At 37.2% G+C, this 17363-nt stretch overlaps 2 protein-coding genes and 1 long non-coding RNA gene across 4 annotated transcripts in view; 2 read left to right on the forward strand and 1 right to left on the reverse strand.

The window, feature by feature from the left end:
* LOC122058319 (CASP-like protein 5B2) overlaps positions 1 to 1617 on the reverse strand; it is a 7908-nt gene extending 6291 nt beyond the window's left edge. The window contains exons 1-2 of one of the 2 annotated variants that reach the window (XM_042620947.1): positions 1470 to 1617; positions 858 to 1203 (exon numbers count right to left, since the gene is read on the reverse strand). In XM_042620947.1, coding sequence (XP_042476881.1) covers positions 858 to 988 — 131 coding nt within the window. In that variant the 5' untranslated portion in view covers positions 989 to 1203; positions 1470 to 1617. Of the gene's footprint in view, positions 1 to 857 lie in introns of both variants that reach the window. The other variant, XM_042620948.1, reaches the window with a different exon arrangement.
* A 3145-nt stretch (positions 1618 to 4762) lies between these two features.
* Positions 4763 to 9656, forward strand: LOC122057257 (NADPH-dependent aldo-keto reductase, chloroplastic-like). Its single transcript, XM_042619305.1, has 7 exons — positions 4763 to 4999; positions 5919 to 5969; positions 6293 to 6369; positions 6546 to 6633; positions 8162 to 8437; positions 8528 to 8776; positions 9336 to 9656. The coding sequence occupies exons 1-7, from the start codon at positions 4880 to 4882 to the stop codon at positions 9420 to 9422; spliced, it is 948 nt and encodes a 315-aa protein (XP_042475239.1). The 5' UTR covers positions 4763 to 4879; the 3' UTR covers positions 9423 to 9656.
* Positions 9657 to 10044: 388 nt separating this feature from the next.
* LOC122058468 lies at positions 10045 to 11878 on the forward strand. Its single transcript, XR_006133783.1, has 2 exons — positions 10045 to 10592; positions 10839 to 11878. It is a non-coding gene; the product is annotated as an uncharacterized LOC122058468 (long non-coding RNA).
* Positions 11879 to 17363: the final 5485 nt, after the last annotated feature.

The raw sequence follows: 17363 nt of genomic DNA on the forward strand, positions 1-17363 counted from the left end.
GGTGTAGAAACGCAACCCTAAAACGATGCAGAAGATAATGGAAAAACAAAACAAACAATGCACACGGATTTTACGAGGTTCGGCAAGGTTGCCTACGTCCCCGGTGAGATGAGATCCTGCTTCACTATCAATGGAGAATAGGGTTACAGCGCTCGTCCTCACACCTCTCAGTATTGCTTGCATTACAGAGAAAGAAACCCTCCCTACAAATATATAGCGAAAAAAAAACCCTAATCCAGATTAAACTACAATTGCCACCCTAATCCGGATTAAACTACAATTGCCCTCAAATAAAAAATTCGAACGGGGGGCTGCACCCCCCTACATCCCCTGCTATATAGGGGGGCCTCCTGCCCCCCTTGCAACCCCCACGACCCGCTAACCGGCTAGCGGGACCACCGTCCTGCCTGTCTAGGTGCTACACCAGTACTCCCTGGATTAAACTGCGATGGAATACAAGACATCATACACCAACAATCGGGAGGTGAGAAAATAGCCTGGTCCCAAATGGTTCAGAAACCAAAACGACAATGAATAACCCATCTCTAGCTTCAGTAAAACAAAAAAGAATGTGCAAATTGTTCTAATTTCTGATGATGCCTCTACCACGACGTAGACGCATTATCATAATCTGTTTCTACTATATTTAACCACTAAAACATAAATTTAAACAAGAGACAATGAGGAGGTTGAGCTAAGAAACTGTCATCTACAGTAGTCATCTTGGAAACAACTCATACTAAGAAACCCTAGAAGAGAAAAATCAGAACAATACAACTCAAACAGATACCATTTAAGACAGGAATAGGGAAAAAAAGTTGGGGAAGTTCGAGAAAAAGAAGAGAGAACGGAATTACCAGTAAGCTGTATAGATATTAAACTTCAAGGCAGTCGCCATCGCCCAAATGGATCCACCAGCAAACAAACACTGTCCTATTCTCAGTAGAAATCCACTCGTACTACCAGGGCTCCCAAATAACTTCTTCATCGCTCTGTATACTCCAAGGGCCCTTTCCAGGAACAAAGGGCCCTGTGGAAAACAACGCTTCCTAGAATTCAAAGCTTCTCCGCCATTGAGACTTGCTCTCCAAAATCCAAATCTTCCCTCTACGCATTATAAGCTTTTACCCCGTCTGCAAGATCTACTTTCAAGTTATACCAAGCAAAAAGGATCCCATTTCCAGAGATTCAAGACCTATATCCCTGTCAAAACGATCGATTTCAAATCAAATGGAGTATGAAGATCTCGTTTTCAACACTTTCCAACCATTCTCGGAGATTAGGATGGAAATTAAGAACGATTTTTCTGCAAAAGTGGGAACTGAACGAGAAAGTCTTTTTTTATTCTATAGAACATCAAGAACCCCACTATATGTGATCATGTCGGGGGAGTGGGAATTAAATATTGCATTGTTAAAATTAGAAAAATGAAAGAAATTAGTGTGATACTGTTACAAAATCGTTCATACTTCCATTCAAGTATTCACTCCTTTCCTGCAAATCTGCCATTGCTTATCCTCGAACCTGTGTTCTTAACTGGTCATCGGGAAGAAATCTGTGAGGATAATCTGTTCGGTCAGGGCGATTTCGCTTTAATCCCACTCAGAATCTACCTTTACTTCACTACGTTACAAGAAATGTGATAAGAAAGGGTTTAAGATACCGATACCTATCCGATCCGATCTCGATCTGGACCGGTCTATAATTGGGCCAACCTGAAACCAAGCTATTAAGGAAATTTTCCGTCTCTGTTTTGATCCGATTTTTTATTAAAATGTAATTGGGTTATTGGGTTTGATTCGATTTAGGTTTTATATGTATACATAAGGAAATCAATGGAAATTTTCTGTTTTTTATTTGGTTACTATCAGTCCAAATCTCGGTTTTTGTTGAGTTTTATCCTTTTCAATTTCGATTAGTGCATTCAGTTGCTCTGGTTTGGTTTCATTTTCTACTAGTTCCATAAAACCCAAATCAACAATCAACCAATAAGGGTTCAGGCAGAACTGAACAATTTCAACTGATCTAACCGGTTGAAATCGGGAAAAAGGATAAGCTCATAAATTTTTTTTTTTTTGGGTAGTGTTTTTTCATAAAAAGAACTGTTTTTTTTTTTTTTTTTTTTTTTTTTTAATATATTTGGGACCTTTGAAGAGGAGCAAATATGCCAATACTAATTACAGAATTAAATTAATTTAACATAAAAATATAAATTTAATAGTTAATAAACATTATCAAAGATCGACACATTACTAATTTATATTAGTATCATACACATTTAGATGGGGAGAAAAAATTTATAGATGTTGCTTCGTATATAAGGGAAAGCCTACATTATTAAACAATGACAACCAGCAGCCTTTGAGAGAGGGTGTACAATGTAGTTTGCTACCTGATTTTTTTTCCCATTTTAATTTAAAGAGAAATTGGATTAAAATAGGGACTTGTGGGAAAAGAAAACGCCTATAAATTGAGGCTCATTATTTATCTTTCATACTTGTAAAATGTCCAAAATACCCCTATAATACTCTTTCCAATGCATTCAAAACTTTATTGTTATATTTTTTTTTCTCATTATTTTTTTTGTGAATGTTGGTCTGTTTATCTTCAATGCATTCACAAAATTTATGCTATTCAGCATATAATTCGGGTTACTGTTCAAAATATATTATGGGAAAAAGTTTCCCATGCAGTATTATAACATGGTCCTCTCTCTCTCTCTCTCTCTCTTTTTCTTTTTTGGTTTTTAACGTGGCCCTCTCACAAATATTTATCGCATTTTCTGTTCTACCTGGACTACTAGGTTCCCACATAGATGATACACTTTTTCCTTATCAATACCTCCTCTATAGGGATGGGGAAGGGGCTTAGACCCGATGGATTGAAATCCTCTATGGCATTACTTATTGGCGAAGGTTGGCAGAGGGTGCGTGTGATGGCAACACATGACATCGTCCACATGTATGGTGGATTGAAGGTTTGTTGGTTTGAAATCTGGCTTTTAAAATGAATCAATTCATTTCATTTCATCAACCAAAATTAACCCCTCCCCCCAAAAAAAAACCCCACAACCAAGGTCCAATCCTCTGCTTCTATCTCTTCTTCTTCTTCTTCCCTTCTATTCAGACGAGCCAAAGCAGGAAACCTAATACCCTAAAACCTATAAAATATCATTGCATGTTACTAAAAGAATACATGAAAAACAAGTTTATTTTGTATTTTAATATTAGTATACTAATATAAGTGTCAAAAAGATTTATTATTTTTTTAGAAGTTGCAAAACATTTTAGGAAAAGATTCTCTAAACCTACTACAATGGCAATTATATGCTAAATTTCCTATAAAGGTTTTCATTTCAACCCTTTTGGAGATCCGACCCTTAGCCATCTTTGTCCATGTGAGTTATCTCTTTTGAATCTTCTCTTTAAAAATTATTTGCAGATGCAATCGCCTTCGATTGAATTTTCAACTACCAATGGGAAGAGAAATGGAGAAGAGGAAGGGTTGATTGGGTTTTCAACAATCAATGGAAAGAGAAATGGAAAAGAGAATGAGAACAGCAGGTATTGATGTTTTACCTATAACCCTCGGTCGTTGGCCATTGAAAATGGAGATGGAGGAGAAGGGGTCACTGAGGCAAGGGTTCCTCCTTTTTTTGGTTTACTTTGAAGGAAGAAGAAGTGTTATAATTTCGATTGATTAGGGTTCCTGATAAAAGATAAGGGTTGGGAATCAGGATTTGGCCCATTTGGGTTAATCTCTTTTTTTTTTTAACCCAAAAGTTTTAATGAGTATGTAACATATTATACGAGTATTATTAGAATATAATACGGTTATCTTTAAAATCCGCATATTAAACTATTTTTTTGGATTGATACGAAAAATTACAAACTTTTGAATTAAACGTTTGGATGCACGTATTATACATGTATAATACGCATATTTTACTAACTATGCTTCCCATATCTATCGTGGACATTCTCCTATGCTAACTTTAATTTTAATGAAAATAATCTAACCTACATCAACCTCAATTGGCTGAGATACTTTTCTAGCTCTTGCAATACCAGCTTAACCTAGTAGCAATAAAAATCATACTTCTATACTTACACACCATAGATAAATCCATGTTGATCAATAAACAAGAAAATGCAGAATATCAAATGATTCTCATGGCTATCCTCTTTGATTCTCCTAGTTTAACCAAGTATACATTAATACCATTCACGAGATAAAGATCCTCTGTTGTGCGACACGACATGCACATAGCAGAGATCCAAGGGTTGGGAGCACCTTGAGTTACATGTTTGAGGGCCCTCAGCCCTTGGATATATGTTATATTACAGTGCACGCCACTGAGGAGCCTGATCCTAACCACACTTTTATAAATGGCGCAGTCTGAGACCCGAGGTTGAAGGGTCCACATGATAATATTAGATTGACTATAAATCACCTAGCTTTAACTGAAAAAGTGCTTGCCATAATCCAAGCTTAGATTGAACACAATCAAGTAACCTTTGTCCAATATTATACTGCCCTCAATTGTTTTTGATTCCCATAAATACCCTCATCAAGATGTCGTCACTCACTCCTTCAAGAGCGTTTCTTTAGAATACGATGGTTGTTGTCAATTTCGCCCCACCAACCCGAAAGCGAGTCCAAAATATGTTTTTACTCTTTTGACCTTATCTGTGTAGTAGCGTAATTACCATTTCGAGATTGGTTCCGAGGATTAAGAAAGGCACTTCCGTGTTCTGTCTATTTATTCCCGCTCTCGGTGCCTCTTTTTCGACCGAATCAGAGTGAGAGAGCTCATAGAAGTCCAGAGTTTTCCATTTTCTTCAAGAGGAAAGTTTCTTCATTCTTCCACAGTTCGAAAATGGCTAAAGATATTCGGTTTTTCGAGTTGAACACTGGAGCGAAAATCCCTTCCGTAGGTTTAGGGACATGGCAATCAGAGCCTGGAATTGTCGGAGATGCTATCATTGCCGCCGTTAAGGTACTTCTCTCTCCCCTTCTGCAGATTTTTTTTTTTTAGAACTCTGATAGGGAGGCTGCAAAAGATTTGGACTCTGAGACATCTTAATTGTGATGTGTTAGTCGTTGCTAACTGTGCTATCCCCTTCTGTAGAGTTATCAGAATCTGCGATCATAATGCTTGAAACGATAAGCTTATATTCCTTCTTTGTTATTCTTTCGTTTCAGGAGTTGTATCATTTCTTCCAATTTTTTATTGTGAACTTCTTATTTCTGTTGCATGTGTTTTACTTTGTAGTTTTAATACAATCTTCAAGTTCAAGTAACAATTGAGGAATTGATCCCCCTAAAACAAATCATAATTTACTTGCTCCTTTTGATTTCAACCCCTTTCTTTAGGTGGCTTCTCGTCTTGATTTAAGCTTTGTTGCGCCCTAACTCATGCTAAATTCAATGAAAAAAAAAAAGACCCACTTCAAATGGCTGAAAGTTGTCGGGAGTCTGGACAGTCAACTATTTTTGTGTGTTTGGGAATAACGATAAATTGTTTTATAATGAGAAGATGAAATGTATAAGTAAGGTTATAAATAATGTTGAAAGCTTATCTGTTGTTGGTCCCTTAGAACGTAATTGTGATAACAAAAACCTTCCTGGTGGCGTTGATCTGGGTTGATCTGGGCTACATCTTGTAGCTCTCTAGCTTAAGTTTCCCCTGTTTTGAGCTAGACCATGTCTTAACAATTGAGATGTTGCATCATGACCATGAGATCTTGTTCCTGATACTGACTACTCCCTACGTGGATTTAAATTTTGGTTTTGGGTAGGTAAAACGAAACTGAAATCATGTGAATTGAGTTATTGATTATATTTGGATGATTTCTAGCATTTATATTATCTGAGTTCTTTGTTTTATTGATTATATTTGTTTCATCTCAATGCAGGCTGGCTATCGGCATATTGATTGTGCTCAAGTTTATGCAAATGAGAAGGAGGTGATTAATCTCTCTCTCTCACACACACACGCACACACACACAAATGTCATCGTTTTAATTGATGTCTGATCAAAATCTATGATAGAAGTGATCAGTGAATGAATGCCATCAAAATATGGTTTCTGACAGCATACTCTGCGAGTCTATGGTCATAACCAGGATGAAATTTGTAGCTGTAGCATAATGGGTTACGCAAAAAACTGTATGATGATACTGATTGTGTGATCAATCAGTGTACATTGAATCATTGATTCAACCTTTGGAAGATTGCCTTATTTTCACTCTTTTTTTTTCCGTGGTCTTTTGTTTCTGACTGCTGTAGGTTGGCTTGGCGCTAAAGAAGCTGTTTTCAGATGGTATAGTGAAGCGTGAGGAATTGTGGATTACATCCAAACTCTGGTTTGTATTAATTTTTATTTGATTTTTGATGTTTGACTAGCAAAGTAAATGTAGCAACTACCATTTATAACTGTATGCCAAGGATTTTCCATCATACATTTTTTCCATGCTTTCATGTGGGGAAGACATCTACTACCAGACAACTTACAGAGATAAGATGTGAAATGAATCTGCAGGTGTTCAGATCATGCACCAGAAGATGTACCTGGGGCCCTAAACCGAACTCTGCAAGATTTGCAGCTTGACTACGTTGACCTGTACCTTGTATGTGCTTCAAATTTAAAGACTATTTTTTCCAAATAATATGTTTATTGTCAAGGTAGTTAGTAGAAGGGTGTATTCTTTCGTGATCTTGGTTTTCTTTGGGGTCAAACATGGTTGAAGACTGAAGTTGTGCCTAGTTATCTGATGAAGTGGTATACTCGTATGGTATCTAAAGGATCCCCTAGTGGCCATTGTAGATTGGTTCATTTTGCAGGAAAGTAGGATTGGTGCAGCCGACCCATTTAGTTGGGATAAGGCTTGGTTGATTTGACTTGAGTTGAGCATATATTATCAGATTTAGATGTTTCCAAAAAAAAAGAAAAAAAAGAGCAACCCGGTGCATGACACTCCCGCTACTGCATGGCCTGGGAGGGGCAAGTGTACGCAGCCTTACCCCCTACTTCGCAGAAGAGACTGTTTCCAAGTTTTGAACCTATGACCAAGGTGCTAGGCTCTTCCTAGGATTATTGTAACTTGTCTTTAAAGTCAAAAGGTCTTAGTGACATACTATTATTGGTTAGAGTATCAAGGAGTTTGGGAACTTATGTTTTGTAAGGATCTTTCTTATCTGTGAAACTATGAAAGCTTGTGGTCAGAAAAGTCATTGTTACTGTTACGTTTCAAAGGATATAGTAAATTATGCATGGAATGCATTCCTTCAAATACTGATCTCAAAGTGTTATTATCTCAAATATTATTTCACAAAGGGGTTCTTTAGCTGATATTCAAACTTAAAGTGACATAACACTTTTGTCTGAGCTCTTGAGATTGCCCTATTGTTTGAGGATTTGCAAGGTTGAAGAATTCATTAGTTGGAAACTTGAAATTGCCTCACCTCTCTCTAAAAGCTTTCCATGTATAGAAGTTACAGTATGTTCATGTTAATTAATACATTTGATGATGCTGTGCACAGTATTTTCTTATTATTAAATTCCATGACAATCATAGTTCACAGAGTTCATGCGAAAATTTCTAAAAGTTGCGAGTCAATGTCCTGATCTCACATCATTTTATTTCTTGGTGCTCATGGCAAGTGAAATCCCAAATTTCAAGCACCGTGACATGGAGATCTTTGATCTAGACACCTGAATTCCTCATCTGGGAGTACGGGGTGTGTTGGGATCTTAAAAGTAGTGTCTGAATGGCCTATCAAAAAAAGGAAATTGGCCCATTTGCGGCATGTGTTAACTCTCAAGGTGAAATTTCCTTGAATGGGAGTTTTTGGGATTTAATGCTGCAATCCAGGAGTCATCATAAAAAAGGTGCTGCAATCCAGGGCCCTGCTTACAGATATGAGTGGGAGGGAGGGATGAAACTTTTCTGTTCTATGTTTTGTATCCAATAGGTTTTTTACACATTTTTCATCGTATGCTACATTATATATAATGATCTGCTAAGTATCATTTGTGAAGCGAATGCTTATTATGTTTTTGTGTTTTGGTGGTTACTGAAACAGTTTTACTTTGGTGCACATACATTATACTTTGTTATTTCTCCACTGCTAACTGGGGCTGCTAAATTTTTGAAGATTCACTGGCCAGTCAGTATGAAGAAGGGATCTGTAGGTTTTGATCCCGAAAACCTCACCATACCTGATATCCCAAGTACGTGGAGGGCAATGGAAGCACTCTATGATTCCGGAAAGGCACGTGCTATTGGTGTTAGCAATTTCTCTTCAAAGAAGTTGGGGGATTTGCTAGAGGCTGCTTGTGTTCCTCCTGCTGTCAACCAGGTGGAATGTCCTCCTGCTTGGCAGCAGACCAAGCTACATGCGTTTTGTAAAGCCAAGGGAGTTCACCTATCTGTAAGAAAATCTCTCTGCCATTAGTCCTCTTGTAATTTTTGAAATTTCCCATTGATATTTGTGTTGAGTTTCCCTTTTGTTTTCATACAGGGGTATTCACCACTTGGTTCCCCAGGGACAACATGGCTCAAGAGCAACGTCCTTAAGCATCCTGTCATAGCTATGGTTGCTGAGAAATTAGGCAAGACTCCCGCACAAGTTGCTCTCCGGTGGGGGCTGCAAATGGGCCACAGTGTACTTCCTAAGAGCACAAATGAGAAGCGGATCAAAGAAAACTTTGATATCTATGGGTGGTCTATACCAGATGATTTGTTTGCAAAATTCGCTGAAATTGAACAGGCAAGTATTCCTTTTTCCGTCTTGTTGTTACTCCAGTGATGAACATTATTTATCATCTGGTGACTTGTTTTAATTAACAGTCAAGACACTGCATACTGGTATTGAGTAATAGGTAACCTGGTTTTCATGACATGGCCTGGCTCTGAATAGAGTTGAATGCCAAGATAGGATTTGTGAATCTGGCCCCCATTTAGTTGGAATAAGGCTTAATTGAGTTTAGTTGAGCGTACAAGTTTCATGACATGGATTTTGCAATCCTTTCCATTGCACCAAAATAAGTGCAATGTGGTATATATATTTTTCTGGTCTAAAGATACCCTTTTAGATTTGCAAAGACTAGAAAAACCTTCCCCTAAAGAAAAATAGGGAGAGGGTTCTCTGAGCAAGCTGGATACTTTACACCCTCTCTAACATTTGTATTTTAATCATTATTTTTTTTCACTTAAAAAAATTATAAAATAATACATGTGAGGAGGCGTAGTATACACCTTAGGCTTAGATAACCTTTTTTTCCCCATAAAAAATATAGTATTGATGTCTTCTTTTGGTCTTCATGCAGGCAAGGCTGGTTAGAGGTACTACTTTTGTCCATGACACTTATGGCGCTTACAGAACCCTTGAAGAATTCTGGGATGGTGAAATCTGAGTTCACAAGGAATTTGTCTACCAAAACTGAAGCTCAGTTGTCACTTGAATTTGTCTGTTATAGAATTTGCCCAAATTCCTTATGTTGAGTAGTCACAGGTGAATGAATATTAGGTAGATAACTGGGGTTTTATAATGTGTTCAATGTAATGAAGTCGATTTAGATGTTTTGATCTTCAAAATGTTGAATTGTTGTTTCTGTGGTAATGGAAATATTACCACTTCTGGTTGATTCCTTCAGGTTCCCATGAAGTGATTACTGGGCATTGGTTATGAGGAACCTGGTTAATAAGTAGTTTTATCTTAGCCCTCTTGGAAGTTTAATCACTTTTTTTTTGTGGGGGTGGGGTGTGTTGGTGGGGAATCCCAGGCTTGACTAGGAACAGAAAGTCTCGAACTCAAAACCTCTTGGGGTTAGATTCTACTGCACTAGCCTCAAGCTGAGCTGTCCTCGAAGTCTTAACAATCTTGGTTTTTTTTTTAAAACTGAATTTTTGCTGTCCTGGTTTTTTGTCAACTTATTTATTAATTTAGAAAAATTATTCAACTAATTACTAGTAATTAACAAGTGCTTGTCTATATTTCTTTTAATGAAAGGAAAAACAAAATTTCTAGTCAAACAGAACAGTTTCAACATCAGAAAAAGAGTCATTGGAAGAATCGATAAAGCCTATTGATGATGGCTGTGCTATTAGGTTTGAATCCCTTCTTGCTTCTAAACTTTTATGGAGTGATCGATCACGCGTGGAGAAGGGAGATCTTACGTTGGGATAATCAATGAATCAATTTAAAGAGGGGGCATTTTTCACGTCAGGTCTGATGCAAATCATTAGATACCAGTGATCAAATCCAAAGATTTTCTGTTTTCAGTCCGATCCCATTGCCGCCTTGAACTTTTCAATTCAAGACAAAGGTCATTGGAAAAGACAAAGGTTCTTAGAAGCGATCCTACCATTGGAGCAGTCGACTCGAGCAGTGTTGAGGCATTGGAGAACATTGAAGACCCACGAAGCCACGATAGCACTCATGAAATCTTTGAGAAGGAAGTGAAAATTAATCAAAGGAAGTGATTAATCAGGATTCGCACAAACCCTAGCCGAGAAGAAAACAAACCCTAATTTCAGATCTTTGGGAGTCCGTTTATACTTGGGTTTTCTCCGTACCGCCTAAGGTACGAGTCTCCTCTTCCAATTCAAGATTGTTGAAATTTTTTGTGTTCGATAAATTTCTAGTGTGTTGGATTTTGGTAGTTTTGTGTTTCTTTTTGGCTCCCAACCATCCATGTCCGACCATCCCACCTCTTGGGAGGTTTGTCCCCCAGATCCTTCATCATCTACTGTTGGCAATAGGGTTGCTTCATTTACCTCTGTTGTTGCTAATGTTTTATCTGTTTGTCCTTTTGGCGGTATCTATGAAGAACCCATCCTTTCATCTTGGATCGTCGGCAATTTTTTTCTCTAATGAGGAAGTGGAACGATCTGAATTCCCATTCCAATATTCGTTGATTGCTAAGTGTTCTTATGGAAGACCATCAATATTCAATGGTAAAAGCTTCTTGCAATCGAATTTCCACCTAAACGCTGATGTGGGTGTGACTAGCCTGGATCAACGATGCCTTTTGCTCAGATTCTTGGATCACATGGATTTTATTACGGTCTGGTTGAAAGAACATATTTCCATCAAGGGGTTTTCGTTTCGATTATTCAAGTGGTCCAAAAACTTCAGGTTCTGAATCTCCGATAGTGCCGGTTTGGGTTTCTTTCCCCAACCTCCCAGTGAATTTTTACCAAGGAAATTATTTCTTATCAGTCACAGAAGCGGTTGAAAAGTTTTGAAGGTTGATAGTGCAACATCTGGGTGCACTTGAAACGGTTGCCGCCAGGGCCTGTGTTGAGATTGATCTTCGGGAGAACCACCCTAGCCATATCTGGATTGGTTGTGGTTCAACTGGTTTCATCCAAAAGGTGGTCTATGAAAAAAAAACCCTTATTTTGCCAGGGTTGCTCGAAGTTAGGACATATAATTGACAAGGTAATGCTCCCGCAATTCAAAAGCAAGTGGCGACAAAGGGTGTTACGGCTCCGACGCTATATACTTTTGTGGCTGGGAACGATAAGGCGGTAGAGACTGTTACTACTATGGATAATGTTATGGTTGGCATTACCAACGTTGAAGGTGGTGAAGGAAGGCTATCTCCCCTGATTATTGGCTCCAATATTCCAGTTCATGAAACTAGTCCTAATAATGGGATTGAAACTACTAGTATAGATCTGCATGGCCCTGTTCATGTTGATTAATTAATCACTTCTAATGTCGCTTCGAGTAGTCGTTGGAGGCCCACTGATAGACATTTTGAGGTTTCTATGAGAGATATTGTAGAGGAAAATAGTGAGGGCCTTGAGGACACCACATATGTTCAACCAAACGAATCTGAAGATGGAGACAATGATTTACGCATTTCTCTTTGTTCTACTATTGTTCATAGTTTTGATGATTCGAGGGTGAATTCTGGTTATGAGCAAATTATGTTTGTTTCTATGGACGTAGGAGCAAATCTTGGATTGGAAGACAATTACTAATGATTTAAAAAACTTCAGTGCTACTCTCAATACTCGATTGGATGAAACTTTTTCTAATTTTAAGGAGGACAACAGGGTTGGGATGGTTTATGGTGATATGTCTACCTCCTTCGGATACCCCAATTTGGAATGACAATCAAATTGCTGCTGTTAATAACCATATTCCATCACTACAAGAAAAAATGGTTTTTTGGACGGAAATTATCTGTCCCAAATACTAAAATAGTGTCGCTAATACCTATTAGGGACAATATAAATTTCCGTCCCAAAATTGTCGTTACAACGGCCATTGCATAATTTAAGAGACGGAAAAAAATTTCTGTCTCTAAGTGGTTAATTGCGACAAATTTTGACTAGGTCTATTGGCCCAAATAGTAATAAAACTCTCAGTCATTAATGAATCTGCTTTTCTGGAATATTAGAGGAATTGGAAATAAGTCATCATGAAGGCGTTTAAAATCTATTATTTTGTCTTTCAAAATTGATATGGTTGCTATTGTTGAGCCTAAAATTTCATTTTTAAAAGCACAGTCTATTAAGAAGAAAATTGGGATGCATGATTGTACTACTAATGGTGTGGAAAGTAGAGATAGAATTTGGGTTTTTTGGAAAGATTATGTCCAGATTTAGGTTATAGAGGAAGATGCTCAATTTATTGCTCTCAATTGCATGGATACGACTACTAATTGTAATTTTGTGGCTACATTTACTCATGCTTTGTGTTCTTTGGTTGAAAGAAGATCATTATGGGAAAAACTAATTGATTTCTCGAGTTCAGTAGCAATTCAATGGGCAATTTGCAGGGACTTTAATACAATTTTATCCCCATCTGAAAAAATAGGAGGAAGGCCACCTTGTTCTCAGTTGATGGAAGAGTTTGGAAAATTTATGGATGATGCCACTTTGATTGATGCAGGTGATAATGGTAATGCCTTTACTTGGGCCAATAATCAAGGGGGAAGTAGTCTTCTGATGGCTCGCTTGGATTGAATTTTTTACAATAATTTTTGGAAACCCAGTTTCAGCTTTCTCGAGTGCATCATCTTAATCTAACATTTTCTGACCATGTCCCATTATGGTTAGAGTTTTAGCCTTCCGTTGCCCCTAGAGTTTCTTCCTTTAAATTTCAACAAATGTGGGTTTTTCACCCCGATTTTAAGAGCTTTGTGAGAGAGGTTTGGGCATCTTCTATGACCGGTTCACCTCTTTTTGTTCTTTACTCGAAGCTAAAAGTTTTTCGTACCAAGCTCAAGGTTTGGAATAAAGAGGTGTTTGGAAATATTCACCAAAATATTAGAAATGCCGAGGATGATGCTAGTCAAGCTGAGGCGGACTATGATTTTAATCCTTCAGATGCCATGAAGCTTGTCCTTCAAAGTGCCCACAATCACCTCTAGTGTACACTACTTCAAGAAGAAATTTTTTGGAGGCAAAAATCAAGAGTGAAATGGCTTCAGGAGGGGGAAAGGAATACCAAGTTTTTTCATGCCATGGTTAATGCTAAAAGGAAAAAGAGAGGAATTGAAAAAATAAAAAAATGATGAAGGGAATTGGATTCTTGGTGCAGATGGGATGCATGCCGAGGCAATACGCTACTTCTCCAATATTTTCTTATCTCAACCGCATATCCTTGATGGTGATTTGCTCAAGTATATTCCCACGTTGGTCTTTACAGATGACAATGTGTATCTCCTTCATGCTCCAACTATGGAAGAGATTAAAAAAGTTGTCTTCTCTCTATCGAAAGATAGCACACCAGGGCTAGATGGTTTTTCAGGGCACTTCTTTACTTCTTGCTGGGATGTCATTAGCCATGATGTGTGGGTGGCAATCAACAATCCTCGGGAGGTTTTTTTTCCTAGAAGCTATACCTCTATCTATCTCATTCTCATTTATAAGAAAGACAACCCTGAGATGATGTCAGACTTTAGACCTATTAGTCATTGTAATTTTTCTTATAAAATTATTGCTAAAATCATATCTACAAGATTGGCTACCATTCTCCCCCAGTTAATCTCTGAGGAGCAAGGTACGTTTGTTTAAGGAAGATGTATCCATGATAATGTAGCTTTGGTTCAAGAGGTTGTGCAGGATCTAAACAGAAAATCTAGAGGGGGCAATGTGGTTTTAAAATTACATATGGCTAAGCATATGACCGCATGAAATGAGGTTTTATTTATGAAGTTCTAGAAAATTTTGGATTCTCAAGAACATGGATTGGGTTGATCAAGAAAACTATAGAAAACTATTGGTTCTCAGTGGTTATGTCCCTCTTCATAGTAGAGGGATTAAAAAACTATTTGCGGAGGGTCATGCAACATATTATCATCTTCCTAGAGGATGCCCGAATATCTCACACAGCCTATTTGCCGATGATACTATTATATTTACAAGAGAATTGAAGTCTTCTTTGAAGCAGATCATGGGATTTATTAACAAGTATGAAAATGTCTCTGGCCAATTGATGAATAGACATAAAATCTGTTATATTTTTAGTTCCAAAGCTTTAGAAACCCGTATAAGAATTGTAGGAGAAGTTACAGGGTTTGTGAAGAAATCTCTGCCTATAATATACTTGGGAGCGCCTCTCTACACGGGTAGACTAAAAATTTATTTTTTTTGATGATATGCTTGCTAAAATTAGACACAAGGTGGCAGGCTGGAAAAGAAAACTATTATCCTCTGGCAGTAGGCTAGTTCTTCTCAAGCATGTGATTTTCTCCATGCCAATTCACATCCTTTCTAGTTTGGATATCCCAAAATTGGTTATGCAAAACTTTTATAGTATTTGTGCAGATTTTTTATGGGGTTCTTCTGAAATCGGAAAGTGCCATCACTGGGTGGGTTGGCACAAGAAGTCTTGGAGTTTGTTTATTAAAGGAAATTAGTACATTTTTGCGATTAAAAGGTCTGTGGCGTATTATTTCAGAAAATTCTATTTGGAGTGCCTTTTTTAAAGCTAAATTTCTAAAGGGTAACCATATTGTTTTAGCAGAAAATAAATTAGTGGGTTCTAAAACTTGGCAGAGGGCTTTGGATCTCAAAGAGTTTATTTTATCAAAATCTAAATGGCTAATTGGTTATGCCAAGGTGAATTTTTGGCTGGATAATTGGTCTGGTAGTGGCTCCCTAATCAGCTATGTTGATGAGATCGTAAATGCGAATCTTAAAAGTCATGTAAAAGATGTGCTTAATGATGATGGTATTTGGGACCAAGATGTGCTAAATATTATTGATTTTTCAAAGGTTCGTGACAGTATTCTCAACTCCAATATTATCTTATCAAACAAAGTTGAGATAGATTGGTGTGGACTCCGACGAGCAATGACTTTTTTTTAACCAAATCAGCATGGAAGAAAATCCGATCTCACTACCCTTTGATTCCTTACTCTAAATGATTATGGAATAAATCGATCTCTCCAAAAGTGGGTTTCTTTATTTGGCAAATCTTTAATGAAAAAAATTCCAACAAATGACGCTTTGATGAGTATTGGTATTCCATTAGCTTCCTAATGCTTTTGTTGCAAAGATCCTTGGTGGGAAACAACAACCCACATTTTATTGGTGGGTACAACCGCTTCTAAGGTTTGGGATTTTTTTGGAAGAACAATGGACGTTGATATTATTCTAATTTAGGATCTCAGTATTAGAATTCTTTATTGGCAATTCCTTCCCGATGTCAAAGGTATTTGTGAATACATAACTGGTCTATTACCATCATTTATTGTTTGGGAGTTATGGCGGGAAAGAAATAACAGAAGACATAGTGAAGGCTCTCGTGCTGCAACTATCATAATTGAGAGAATCAATGATTGGATTCATGAAATCATTTACCCAACTAATTTTTCAAAATCCCTTTATTTGAGAGAAAATCTTATCTTGCAGGTCTTTAAGTAAAACCCACCAATTAATAGGGTTAAGACTCTTGTTCCTATTTATTGGTGCCCTCTTTTCATACTGTTAAACTGAATGTGAATGGTGCTAGTGAGGGAAATCTAGGCATTAGTGGTGGGGGAGACATTATTAGAAATAACAATGGGAATGTTCTTGCGACATTCTCCAATTTCTATGGGGCGTGTTCAAATTCAATGGTTGAGTTGAGAGCCTTTAGAGATGGATTGAGATTGTGTGGGAAATTGGGTCTCTTTGATTTTTATGTTAATTCTGACTCCTCATTGATTGTGAAGCTGGTTACCCAAAAATCCTATAATTTGTGGAGCTATTGGTATTGGTTTCAAGAAGTTATCAATCTCTGCAATTCTTTGAGAGCCTACATCTCATTTTCATTTCGGAAAAGCAATCGAGCAGCGGATTGGTTAACTAATTTTTCTTGTGAGTCTACAATAAATTTGATTTTCTATGGTAATGATCCTCTTCCAGGTGATCTTAGTTGCATCATTCAAGAGGACAAAACTGGTTTACCAATCTTTCGAATGTAATAGTTATTTTATAAGTGTTTTTCTTTTGGGTTTTGAGAGTGATAGAGTGACTTGTCTCTCCTGGGTTGGGGTAAGGCGGATTATGTCCCCCCCTTGTTTTCTTATTATCAGTTTCTTTTTTAATAAAATTCTAGGGGCTATCTTGGGTCCCAGATAATATTCGGGTTAAAAAAAAAATGAAATAAAATAAAATAAAACAGTTTCAACATGCAATTTTACATAAATCAAGAGCTTATCAATCTTTGCCTTCACTACCCATTTAGAAGCAATAGAGACATACCCCTCGATCTCTTAACAAAAAATAAAGAATTAAAGAGTTAAATTCACTGAGTTGAGATCTAGAAGAATTATATAACAATTTAAAAGTTCCCATGGTCATCGTTTAGCATTTCTTGCAGTAGCCGTCTATTTCTTGATAGTTAGTGCGTGTGCTAACTATTGTTTTTTTCGCTCATTTATTTTTTTTCTTTCTCATCAATATACAAATGTTGCAATCTGATGATCAAATGGTCAAAACAGCCTATTAATGTTGGGGTAAGATTGTATAATTCTCAACCCCGGATCTCACATATGCAGGAGCCTTTGCAATGGATATGAGTTTTTTCCCCCTCTCTCTCTTAACATATAAAATGAGCGGTGATGAGTCTTTTTTTTCTTTTACTCTTCCACCGCTGTCATTGTCACCACCACCATATAGGTAAACAAAAATGAGTTCATCGATTGAGGCATCATTAATTGGATTGTTTCTTGACGTGCTTTCCTATCATATGTAGTTAACAATCGAATAGATACCAATGTCGAATAATCTGTCTCGTTGCTGATAATTTTAAATTTTTTTTCATGTTCAATTGCATGTTCAGATTTTCAAAAACATATCACCTTCCACTGTTACATCACAATCCTTATCTCTTTTTTTTTTTTTTT

The sequence above is a fragment of the Macadamia integrifolia genome, chromosome 12, assembly GCF_013358625.1.
Source record: "Macadamia integrifolia cultivar HAES 741 chromosome 12, SCU_Mint_v3, whole genome shotgun sequence".
Classification (NCBI taxonomy): domain Eukaryota; kingdom Viridiplantae; phylum Streptophyta; class Magnoliopsida; order Proteales; family Proteaceae; genus Macadamia; species Macadamia integrifolia.

Excerpts from the sequence above, each read along its gene's own strand:
- LOC122057257 (XM_042619305.1), top strand. The coding sequence starts at position 4,880 with ATGGCTAAAGATATTCGGTTTTTCGAGTTGAACACTGGAGCGAAAATC. Across the intron at positions 6,370-6,545 it reads TGGATTACATCCAAACTCTG|GTGTTCAGATCATGCACCAG; the intron begins GTTTGTATTAAT and ends ATGAATCTGCAG. Across the intron at positions 6,634-8,161 it reads ACTACGTTGACCTGTACCTT|ATTCACTGGCCAGTCAGTAT; the intron begins GTATGTGCTTCA and ends AAATTTTTGAAG.